This window comes from Pleurodeles waltl, chromosome 6, assembly GCF_031143425.1.
Source record: "Pleurodeles waltl isolate 20211129_DDA chromosome 6, aPleWal1.hap1.20221129, whole genome shotgun sequence".
Lineage (NCBI taxonomy): Eukaryota > Metazoa > Chordata > Amphibia > Caudata > Salamandridae > Pleurodeles > Pleurodeles waltl.
Genome location: NC_090445.1, coordinates 1,638,933,373 through 1,638,945,725, shown reverse-complemented (window position 1 = coordinate 1,638,945,725; position 12,353 = coordinate 1,638,933,373). Strand labels below are relative to the sequence as shown.

The 12,353-nt window shown below is 39.1% G+C and overlaps 1 protein-coding gene across 3 annotated transcripts in view; it reads right to left on the bottom strand.

The window, feature by feature from the left end:
- Positions 1 to 1,091: 1,091 nt before the first annotated feature.
- The window catches only part of LHX6 (LIM homeobox 6), a 324,148-nt gene continuing 312,886 nt past the window's right edge, over positions 1,092 to 12,353 (bottom strand). For all 3 annotated transcript variants that reach the window (XM_069241534.1, XM_069241535.1, XM_069241536.1), the window contains 2 exons: positions 10,188 to 10,291; positions 1,092 to 8,046 (listed from right to left, as the gene is read on the bottom strand). In XM_069241534.1, coding sequence (XP_069097635.1) covers positions 8,026 to 8,046; positions 10,188 to 10,291 — 125 coding nt within the window. In that variant the 3' untranslated portion in view covers positions 1,092 to 8,025. The remainder of the gene's footprint in view (positions 8,047 to 10,187; positions 10,292 to 12,353) is intronic.

The following is a 12,353-nucleotide window of genomic DNA, read 5'->3' as shown; positions in this document are numbered from 1 at the left end:
CAATGTAACAAAAACATCTCCTACACAATACTCAAAATTATTTGTTGGTCTGCTAGTCATATTCATTCTGTATCGCTTTTCAGTTGAAGCATATGCCCCAGTAATTCCTCCTGCCGTTCCTCAGTGAAGGTTTATGACTTACGTAGGGACGAGAGGTTACATTTTGAGGAAGTGCACTGGGGTTTACTTTGCTTGGGTGAAGGTCCTCTATTCGGTAGAAGAATTATCTGCTTCCACAATAGCATAAATAGCCAAACAGATCATTGGTTGGGCAAGACATGATGATCAGAGCAAGGTAATTGAAAACATAGGTTATCCCCTCACAAGCAATACCAGGTTGATGTCACTACTCTGGGCGGAAATAATTATAAACCTCAGCTTAGATATAGTGCAAAATGCAAGATAATCACTTTTTTAGTTCTGATGGTGTAAATTCAGCAGGTGTAAAAAGGGCGCATCAGTATTTTACCTGTGTCTTTCTGGGTGCTTCGGAACTGTATAAGTGGGACAATTCATTGCAGGTGGCATACTCAGAACATCCTAAGAATCTCTTTGATCGTGACTACAGAAATCTATCTCAACAGCATTTGGGTGGATCTTTGATGTCATGGCGTTTTATTTAGAGTCCCAATACGTTCTTTATAATGGTATATTGTCATTGATATATTCTCTCTTCCCTTTGGCTGCATAGAAGCTACACATTAATTACATTCTGAGGGTAACTACAATATGAATTGTCTACAAGAGCTATCCATTCATAACCTGGGTTGTACTTTGCCATTGTAAGAACATTGGTCAGACCCCTGCTTCCAACCAGTCAGTGACTGAAACAAGAACACCGTACTTGGAACAAATTTAAACACGCTTCTTTTAAGCAAGTCCTTAATCTTATTAGGAGTAACTTGATTACCATTAACTTAGGGTCTAGTGATTTAGATTGATACATATAAAAGGTAAATAAATTGATTAGATTGTTTTATTGAAGAACTACGTTATATGTTCATTGAATTCACAATTAATCCAAGGGAAAACCAGAAACTCTTTTTTAAGCTGAAGAGATTTAATTACATTTTATAACAATGTCATCAGCCCTCAACCAATTTTAAATATACTATGTTTTTCTTTTTTTAATTCTAAATTCTAAACCCTGTATCTTACTTTGGGTGGCATTGTCATGTGCACATAACTATCTAAGCTATTCGTCATAGAAAATTGGCCAGGAAAATTACAGAAGCATATCTTCAAGTGTGTCTGCAGTGTGGTGTAGGAAGTCATTTATGAATAACAAAGTTGAAAACAGATTACTGCTTGTGAAGGTAATTAGAAACATATTTAAGAAGATATATTAAATTACATCAGTTTATTGATGTAAGTGCCAGCACTTCTACCTGTATTCATTTTATTTATTACACATTTAGGACATTTACAATGCACAACATTGAAAGAATATAACAAAATGACGTTTTAAAAAGTGCTTACAATTTTTAAATAAATATTATCCATGGTTGTCCTTTCTTTAAAAGCTGTTTTAACCAAGACAGATTTGACTGTGACATGTTACAACAAAAATATCTGTATTTTAGAAAAAAACCTTAGCTATGCCTATTGGTAATTTGTATATTGTTTTATGAGCCATGCAGGAAATTTGATACAAGAAAATAAAATATAATGGAGATTTATTGTTAATAAATCTGGTCTAAGTGCTACAATCAGGAGACATATTTTGGTAAGTTTCACTGCTTGTAATTCAAATTTTCTGCATTCACAGATGTATTTAAGTTAAAAAAAAAAAAGGAAGAAGTTATTTTCAAAACTGTGATGTGTCCTGTTTGGTGATATAATTTCTTCTGTGCCACACTGTGCAAAGTAAGATGATAATACAACTATTGTTTGGACATAGTACACAGCAAAGTAATTTAGTCCTTACTGAATTAGTGTGAGTTATTTCACTTTACTTGAAAGCAGTGAAATTATAAATCATGAACCCAAAAAATATGTAAGGATGAGAAAATATTTGCAGTCCCTCTACTTTCAAGGAGTACATCATGCATATGCATACACGCACGCATGCACACAAGCTCACACACACACGTTTCATAGCATGCACAGATAGATATATATGATATTTTATCCTAAACTCATGGCCCTGTATTATTTAAAAGTTAAAAAATTATATCTCCTGAAACAATATAACGGTGCTTTGTCTGAAAAAGGATTAAAGCTCTCTTGTTCAAAACAGTTAGGGGCATATTTATACTTTTTGTTGCAAAACTGCACTAACGCAGTTTTGGATCAAAATGTTTTGCACCGGCTTGCACCATTTCTGAGCGCCAGCAGTGCACCATATTTATGGAATGGTGCAAGCCGGCATAAAGGGTATGCTAGCATTTTTAAAAAATGACGTTAGCTGAGTGGGGGTGGAGGTATGGGAGAAGGGGGTTTTGCACCAAAACATGACGTTAGGCAGGTTAGAGTAAAAAGAAAGAGACTCTAACCAGCCTAGTGTAATTTTCTGACGCAAAACCATCCATACCACATGACTCCTGTCTTATAAAGGATAGGAGTCATGCCCACCACCCCAATGGCCAGCACAGCGGACCAGGGTCCCCTGGGCATGGCCATTGCACCCAGTGCCATGTAGGGGGGCCCATTTCAGGGCCCCAAATGGCACTTTAAATTAAAAAAATACTTTTCTGTACTTACCTATAATTACCTGGGATGGGGTCCCCCATCCTCCGCTGTCCCTCTGGTGTGGGTGAGGGTGTCCCTGGGGCCTGGGGAGGGCACCTGTTGGCTTATTGCATAGTGCCCCCTAACGGCTGCCCTGACCTAGGGGTTAAAAAGCAAGCTTTGCACCATTATTTGACCCGCTCCTCCCTCTTGCACAATTCTAGCACGGGGGTTAATAGGGCGCTAAGGCCATAGAGTCATTTTTTGCATGGGAATGCCTACCTTGCCTCTCATTGACGCAAGGTAGGGTTCCACGTTCAAAAAATGACTTTAACTCCATAACTTTGGTGCTAGACGGGTCTAGTGCCAAAGTATAAATATGGAGTTCATTTTGCAGCGAATTTGTGTAAAACAGTGATGCAAATTCGGCGTAAAACAAGTATAAATATGCCCCTTACTAACGTTTTCTATGCAATGGATTTAATTGATAATGCACGTAGTGGCTTAGCCTGTAATTCACAAAGCTTTTTATATAAGTTGTTGCGTTAAAGGTGAATTGCAACTGAATATCTTGTTGTGATTGTAAAACATTTCTTTAAGTGGTTGTCTTACTGCAGGCTAAGGCCTGACTTACTCATAAATTTTCAAGTATAAATAATATTTATTGGAAAAGAACATTTTCTTTGATTTTGCATGCCTAAAAATAATGAGTAAACCCCGTCTAAGCTGATGGTATCATAAGCATGAAAAGGAAATATTATCTGAGCAGTCATCTGCTGTATATGAGATATTAAGTCACATGTAAACCGGAACTCAAAGAAGATACAAGGACATGTATGTACATGAATTTGTGTTATTCAGGAATAGTACATTAATTAATCTGTACTATGATAAGATGTACATATCCAACTGAATGTACTTTCATATTATTTGTATATTCACAAATATTCCCGGAATTATGCCTCAAAAGCTGCAGCAGGCTCAGGTTTCCTGGCGTACTACTGTGAAAGTCATGTGACATCACCCAGACTTTTACATAGCTTAGAATTCCACACAGTATGATGGAGCTCCCTGTGAGTACAGACGCCTTTTGTTCTTTTTCTCAACAGGGAAACCATTTATCACCATAGAGAAAGCCCTTCACCTTTGCTTTCACCAGAGGTGGGTGGTGATCTTTTTCATTGTTTCTATCCTTGTGAAGTGGCCAGGTAGAAAGATGAAACAATGGCTCCCTCACAGAGGGAGCAGCAGTTCTTGCTGATCCCTGTGTGCAGGAGCAATGGGATGGAGGGGAATTGAGGTCCCCTCTCGGTCCACAAAAGGGCACACTGGGTGGCCTGGGTAGGGCCAAGGCACCCATGAGAAGTGGCTGGGGGATGGAGTTCCAGCGGCCACAAATCAGCCCAGGTAGGGGGGGCTGCACAGCCCCCCTCCCTTTATAGTAATGTGGGTCAGCTGCCTACGGGTAGGGGGGTTGGCCACAGAGCTTGGATGCAGGTCAGGCCCTGCAACCAACCCCCGATGCGCATGGCCTTTAGACATGTGTGGTGGGGTTGGGTGGCTACTTGTGCTCTAAGGTAACTATAACTTCGTCATACACTGCTACTTACATCACTAATCACATCTTCTATGACATAATTTATAATATTACTCCATCATTTGCAATAAAATTATTGATGAGAAAACCTGTGCATGGTGATGGTGCAAGTTATAGTTACTTTAGAGCAATAGTGTCTTGAGATAAGTATAACTATGACTGCTGAATTTCTATGGTTTTGTGCGTGTAAATTCTGAACCTAAATATAACGTCCCTGTAACCTTTGGTTTTGTCATTGAATATATATATATATATATATATATATATATATATATATATATATATATATATAAATATGTGTGTGTGTGTGTGTGTGAGTGCTGTCGTAATGTAGTAAATTGTAAGTGACTTTCTTTGATGGTGGGTCTGTGATTACAGCCAGATGGTTGGATTGTTTCTAGTTAGAGGATGCTGGCGCTTTGTGGTTGGAGACCAAGAGTCCAGATGATGGAAGTGGAAGGGCAGACTCATTTGCTGTAAAACGTGGCCTTCCTTTTTTTCCTCTGGTCGCCAAAATAGTGTGAGGATGAAGGCTTTTAGTACTTTCATGAATATTTGCTGACTTTTTGTAATGTCAGAGAGTTGGTCTTATTATTTAGCATATGAATCCGAACATGCTTAGGGCTTGATTACAAGGCAGGTTAAAAGAAATGCATTAATGCATCTGTTAATTTCACTCCCCTTAATAATTATTAATTAGGTTTTTCCACAGCTGCATTTGTGCAGGTGTGGGAAAACGTGGCACTTTTTTCGGCTGGAAAAACTGGCCATAAAAATCCATAGAGACTTTGACTACAGCAGCAACTAAGGCCCAGATTTATGGGTTTTTGGTGCAGTGCAGGAATGCACCATATTTAACAATACCATGCATTCTGTCCTTTCCCACTGAGCTGGCTCCGTTTTGGCAGCCTAGTGCCAATGCTGGCACCCTTGCACTATGGTGTAAGGATGTCTTCATCGTAGGCAGGATTGTTTTGTGCACGTAGAAGCACCTCCCTGCACAAAAACAATCCCCTGAGGCTTTTCCCACTTTCTATGTGTGCTGCAGAATGCACCACATACAGAAGGAAGAAAAAAAGAGAGGCAAAATAAAGATATCTCTCCTCGTTGGACCTCACCTGGGGTGGAGTAGGATTTTGGCGCATCCCCAGGTGTACCAGGGTTGATAAATCTGGAGATGCGTCAAAATCCGTGAGTGTAGCTTGGGAACACCCACCACAATGCCCATTCGACATCTCTTTTGTGCAGAGTAAGGCAATGCTGTAATTTGCACGGCCTTTCCTTACTCCATATCTATGAGGCCATTCAAAGACACGCAAAGTCACTTTGCTCAGCCTCACAGATATGTTTGCAAGGATTGCGCCACTGTTGCATCACAAAAGGTGACACAACTATTGCGGAAGGGGCTCATAAATATGCCCCGGAGTCTCTTGCCACTTTTGTTCTAACAGGGGAAGCACACAATGCTAAAAACAGAAATCCTTCTCTTCGCACCCTTACATCTACCACTCTGACCCATCACCAGTGCTCAATTTGAGGCAGTTGTTTCCGGTGTGGGGCACTGGCACCTATTTTTGAGGGCCACCACTTATGTTTCTACCTCAAACATTTACCGTTAGCAAAAGACACATATGGGAAAGACAGAAGAAGAGAAAAATAAAAAGCGTCACAAAAGGGGAAAGCAGAAAGCTGCTAGAGTAAGCAGAAGAGACAGGGAGTGGCTATAAATGGATTAAAGAGGCCCGAAATGGCTTCAGGATTACGCTGCCTCAGTATTCTGTGCTTGCAGTAGCCCCATGTTTCAGAGGAGAGTTTTGTGACCCTGGCCTGTTTTTATTTACAAATTAAGCACTGCCCATCACGAGTTGCAGCTGGAGACTTGAAAAAGTGGTGGGCAGTTGGAATAAAAGAAAAATAAACAATACAAAAAAAATAAACTTACCTGAACATTGCCGCCGCTCTCCGCTGCTCTCTACTGCACTGCAGGAACATACTCCCAGCCTGCCCTGCGCCAATCATGATGCTGCTTAGAGCAGAGTTATGATTTGATGGAGTGGCCTGGTTGGCTGCCCCAGTGCAGACTGGGAGCCTGTTGAGGCTCTCTCCAACTCAGCAACACAGTGGCGGGTTGGAGAGAGCCCTTGTGTGCATGTGTGTTTGGTCAGCCCGCGATAGCCGGCCAAACACACATGTGCACTGAGGGGAGTGCGCTGTGCACTCCCCTAACTGCCCATCACCCCATGGCCCGTCCCTTCAGAAATAAAAGGATAGTAAGGTTTCACTCATAACTGCACAGTAATGGGGTGATTTTAGTGCAGCGAAACAATAACATTGCATGCTATTTAGCCACTTGGTAACAGTCCCAGTATTGAGCAGCTGGTAATTGGGGCCAAAGTGTTCTTCTTCCGTGATTCTTTCATTTCAACTTCAACTAATCCTTTAACAGTGGACCAAAGGAATGCGCACAGTGGGGCATGCTCCATGGCTAATGTTTTCTGTTAGTTTGGGAAGTACTGTGCGTTTCACATTACATCCCGGGGGTTCTTCCACTGTTTAGCAATATCACCAAGAGACTACTTAGCAGTACTGGGGTTTTTGAAAAGTTGCACATAACCATGTCCCTATGCACGTGTAAAACACACAAACACACACAGAAACAAAGCATACTGAGGCACACACACTTGCACACACTTAACATGCAACACGTGTTCTCCCCGTGGAGGTATATACATTGCGAGTGTTTAAGTGGACTTATCCAAAGAAAAATTACTCATTAAGTTTCTGTGACAATAATCATATGGTAAGATGGGTGTTTTTCATCGATTTCACCGAGCAGTACATCTGTCTTTCATTGTCTACAAAAGTGTTAATATCGTCATTTTAGAGTATTATTGGAGCATACAAAGATCCTCAGGTATGTGTTGAGAGTCCTTGTACAATTCAGTAATTTCCAATATTATAGTCAGTCGCCAGATTTAAACAGATCTTCACAGGCGATGCATCTTGGATAAAACAGCTCAGGCTTAGAGACCAAGAGACAATTTAAGAATTAGTATATTCAAAAAATCGTTGTACACAAGGTTGGGTTTTGTGTGTGTACTGTAGTTATTTTGCATTATAAAATATTGTGGCACGATTAGCACATTTATCACAAAACACAAAGCTATTTCTCCATCAGAATGTTTGTTCGGAAAGTTTTCAGGCATCCAACAGCCCGTGACGCAGGGTTGCACAGTGTGAATAGCTGTGGTGAAACAAAAAAAACCTCTAAGTGGCTGGAAAAAAACAGCCAAGCGAATGAAGCAGGAAAATCAAACGACACCTGAGTGTGAGATATTATCTGCACTAATGTAGGCAAGTAGAAAATACCACCAAGCAGAGGGTATATGAAATATTTTACAGGATGTGGTGTGCTGGTTGCGACTCCATCGTTTCTTTCTTCTGCAGTGATAAATATAGTCTTGCTCAGTTTTAGTTTCTTTCTGGATATAGCCAGTCCATAAATATGTCGGCGCGTTGCCTTTTGTCTGTCTCGCGTATATACATTGTTCAACATTCATTGTTAACCTGAAAGTTCATAGTAAACAAGTGTGAAGCTGAGAAGGGCATTGGCTCGTTGGCAATGTCCATGAAGCTCATTAGCAATCTTGAAATTGCCTTGTCTGGCGATGCCACATTGCTATACTTTGTACTCTTGACACCCTGATGAGGAAGATCGATTGATAAAACCATATCTTTACTGCTAAGAGGTGGTGTAGTCAATACTGAAACAGGATAACCTGGAACAAAACGTTAAAAAGGATGAGTAAAATGTGTTCTAAAAATAACTGAGCATTTCCTTTTACACATGATATATGTATTTATAGTTTAAATAAACAACACATTGAACTCTCAGTGAATATTACAATGCATACTGAAAAATAATCTTGATATAATAGATAATTACAATTATACCATATTCATATGCTTTCTTTCAGCTTCTACAATTCATAACAAATTTGCATTCATTGTTTACAAAAGAAGAAACTGATATGGCTTGTATAGATTTCATAAACAGCACAAATAATAATTATATATTTTTTAACTCTACAGCATTTTAAAGAACCTAGTCTCGCATTCCTAGGCATTGACGCTCAGGCTTCTGTAGTTTCAAGCACAGCTACATTACCAAATTTGAACTGCAGAAACACTTTGGGCCATATTTACAAGGCCCGGGCGCAGGGCGGCCCAGCAACTGCCACCAGGAAGGGACAGAAATGCACTGTATGTGCAAGATACAGCGCATTTCTGTCCTCCCCCCACGATGGCGCACATATTGCTGCCATGTGCCAATGCAGGCACCCTTGCCCCATGGTGCAAGGGTGCCTGCTTTGTGGGGAAGATTGTTTTGCTGCAGGAACGGGCACCTTCGTGCACAAAAACAATCAATGGAGGTGAGTTCCTCCTTCTATGTGTGCTGCAAAATATAGCACATATAGGCAGGGGAAACAACAAGGAGAAATAAAGGTATTTTTCCCTGTTGTGTCACTCTTACGCCCCCCCCCCTCCACTCCTGGGATGGCGTAGGCTTTTGACGCATTCCCAAGTTTACAAAACCTTGTGAATCTGGGATTGTGTCAAACTCCATGGATGTTGCGTTTGAACACCCATGGAAACGCCTCCCTGACACAAAGTAAGGCAACGCAATGACTTGCACTGCTTTGTCTTACTCCATATCCGCAAGACCATGAAAAGCCACTCAAAGAGCCTTTGGTTGGCCTTGTAGACATGGATCAGCAGCCTGGCAGCCACTGCGTCACAAAGCGTGACACACCAGTGGCGCAGGCCACTTGTAAATATGGGCCTTTGTTTTTTTCAGCATTTATTACTTTAATGAAATCACTAAATTTCATATTCAGCAAAAAAAACATCACAGTAATGACCAGGTGAAGACTTTTTCTTAAGGAACATCAACCCACTTGTGGCACAGGCAGGTCAATAGTCACCAACTTCTTTTTGTAAAAGGGAAGCGTCAAATTTGGTTATTGACTACACCAGGCACTTCGGTTACATCTTACAGAATACCTTATATTTCTCATTTCTACTGCTATTTGACCAGCTTCATATATATGAACCTCACTTAAGATAAGTACATTGAAAAGTAACAGGTCCCTGGCATCTCAATTACCATGTGATACATTATTTGATGTAAGTGAATTACTGTTTCTAACCATGGAAGATTATTGCAATAAAAAAAAACTAAAGAGTGCTAGGATATGTTAATTAGGCAAGACGTTTTAACTAGACAAAGACTTTACAAATTATAGTCCCCGTGTACCAGTATGGTACAAGTTGAAACTCCTCTTTATTTTCTTTAAATTATTTATTAAAGAAATCATAGTACAACTGTGATATTGTATTATATTCTTTGCTTATATTAGTACATTCCCAAAGTATTCTAAACTGAGACAGGAAAAGCGTACTGCAGGTTTTTCCAGAGTCAAAGGCTGATATAAAACTCGGAACCTCTAACTGAAATCTTTACATCTTGGTAACTTTATTTAAGAGTACATCGTCCCTTCATTTTAAAAGATGGTGTAGTAAAGTTGTCTCTTAGGTTTTGGAAAAGAGATGCCACACCTATGATGTGATTTATGACTTACGTAGCTTTTCATTTTATGTATTCAATAGCGTGACGTACTCCATACCAAATTCAAAGCTGGTTTGACCAATGGTTTTCCTACTACTCAATACTAGAATATAAAATTCAATTTTATAAAAAATTAAATTTGTTTTAAAACATTCATGAATAAACTGCTAGTCGGAAAAGGCAAATTATAGCGTTGTCATATATGATTGTTATTCATAATATCTTTTTTTATAGAACATATTTCAGAAGAACTGTGAAGCATTGATTATTCCTTTAAAGTTTTAGACATACCTTTTCCCCCCTACCGGAAAGTGGCCCATCTAAGTCGGGTTTAATGTGCATGGGCGGAGCAGTGTACGGAAGCCTGCAGTGCACCTGCCCACATTGTACCTGACCTACGGATGGAGAAAAAGAGGTCAGGCATTTCTCAAACACAGTCCAATCACATTTATGTTTCATCATCATAACCGTAAAAAACGACAACTAACTCCATTTCTACTGCGTCTCAGTAATACAAATATTCAAAATAGTAAAAACTTAGGATAAAGGAACAAGAGAACTTAATTATTAGTGGTATTAGCGTGGACATATATATATATATATGTGTGTGTGTGTCTATATTTATTTAACGACAGATATGCATAGTGTAAGATGCTATTTATTATCAATGTTCAGTTTTGAGAGGAGCTATGACGCACAAAAGGCAAAGCCCTCAGTGGGTCCTGATGCTCCTCCTCTCCCTGAATAATGGTGTCTGGTTTGTGCTATGGCACTTTTCTTGTGTATTTGTTTCAATGAAAGATATTTATCCAAACCCAGGATTCAATGTTAAATTTATGCAGTAAGATTAAATCTCTTTGAAGAGGCCATTATGAGGGTTTTCCCACCATATAAAGTAATTATTGCAATGAATCTGTGGGGCAGTAATGTTGAATTTGCTGCACTGCGGTCATAAACTCAAATTGGACATTTACAATGTAGTAATAATTGTGTCAATGTGTGTTTGTTAGTACAGTTGTTCTAAATAACATGTTATTGGGACACATATATTTTCACTGCCATGGCGTGTGTCTGTCTGTTTATCTATCTAGCTATCTATCTATCTAGCTATCTATCTACATGTTAAACGCTGCAGCTACAGCCACAGAATCACATTAACCCACTGGCAAAACCTAAACATTCTAGTGCCAATCAATGCCCATTTGATGCACTTTGAAGAAAGATGCTTTTGTCAAGATAACTACCTCCAAATAAATATATCATATAAACATATAGTATAAATATACATATATATTCTCTCTCTCTCTCTCTCTCTCTCTCTCTCTCTCTCTCTCTCTATCTCTCTCTCTCTATCTATCTCTCTCTCTATATATATATATATATATATATATGTGTGTGGGGGGGTTATATGCATATGTAAATATACATACATATACACACACACACACACACACACACAGTATATGGATTAGCCTCCCTGTAACTCTTTGCTGCATTCCTGATTTATTAAGCTTTCATAATGCCACAAAAGCATGCATTTAGCTATACAAGAGCTTGTTCATTACATAAAAGATGGTTTAGTGCCAGACACCCTTTAGGCAATTAATTTCCTCTATAAAACTAAGAATCAGATAGATAGATAGATAGATAGATAGCACAGTAGTTACTTTTATTGCACAAAACATAATGGTACGAGATATTTCAGAGGAGTGACCATAGCAGTCCGATAAATATGATTTTTTACAAACCAGTCGCACATCTAAATAAGGAGTTACAAAACTGATGGCTTAGAAACAAGGCTCTAACATATATAGCTTAGGAGAGTATGCATCTGTAATGATGAAGAGTGGGATTAGTGTAGCAGGTAATTATTGGGTATACACATTATATGTCTATTAATTTCTCTCTTGAAGACTACAGTCTTTTGTTTTGAAAAACTGCTACTCTAGTGAGAGGATTTATTATCCAATCAGATTCAGAGTAAATTGACATACAATTTGATTGACAGTGTGGAATGCATTATATAAACTAACTGTGAAAAATCAATAGGGATGCTTGTGGATGTTTTGTGCAAGAGCTAGTGCTTGCAAAAAAAGTAATGCTACATTATGGAAGGTAGCTAATAATAGGAAGCCTTAGATATATCAGATAAAAAGCACCTACTGGCGGAGATTCGTAGGGTTATATATACAAAAAAATGATTGCTGTGTTTGCATCACAAACGTGATAGAAATTGATGTGAAATCTACTTTTCCATTTTACTCTTCAGAGCAAAACATTTTGGTCTAGAAATTCAGTTGAAAGTAGTGCAAAGCAGAGCCTAGCACCATGGGGCTGTTTAAAGGGTAGTGCATTTGTGTTCCTATTCAGCCCCCCATGATTTTTTAAGCAAACCCCTATATAAAAGTAGAATAAGTTTTGCATTAAAAAAATGCACTTTTGAAATAGACACTAACA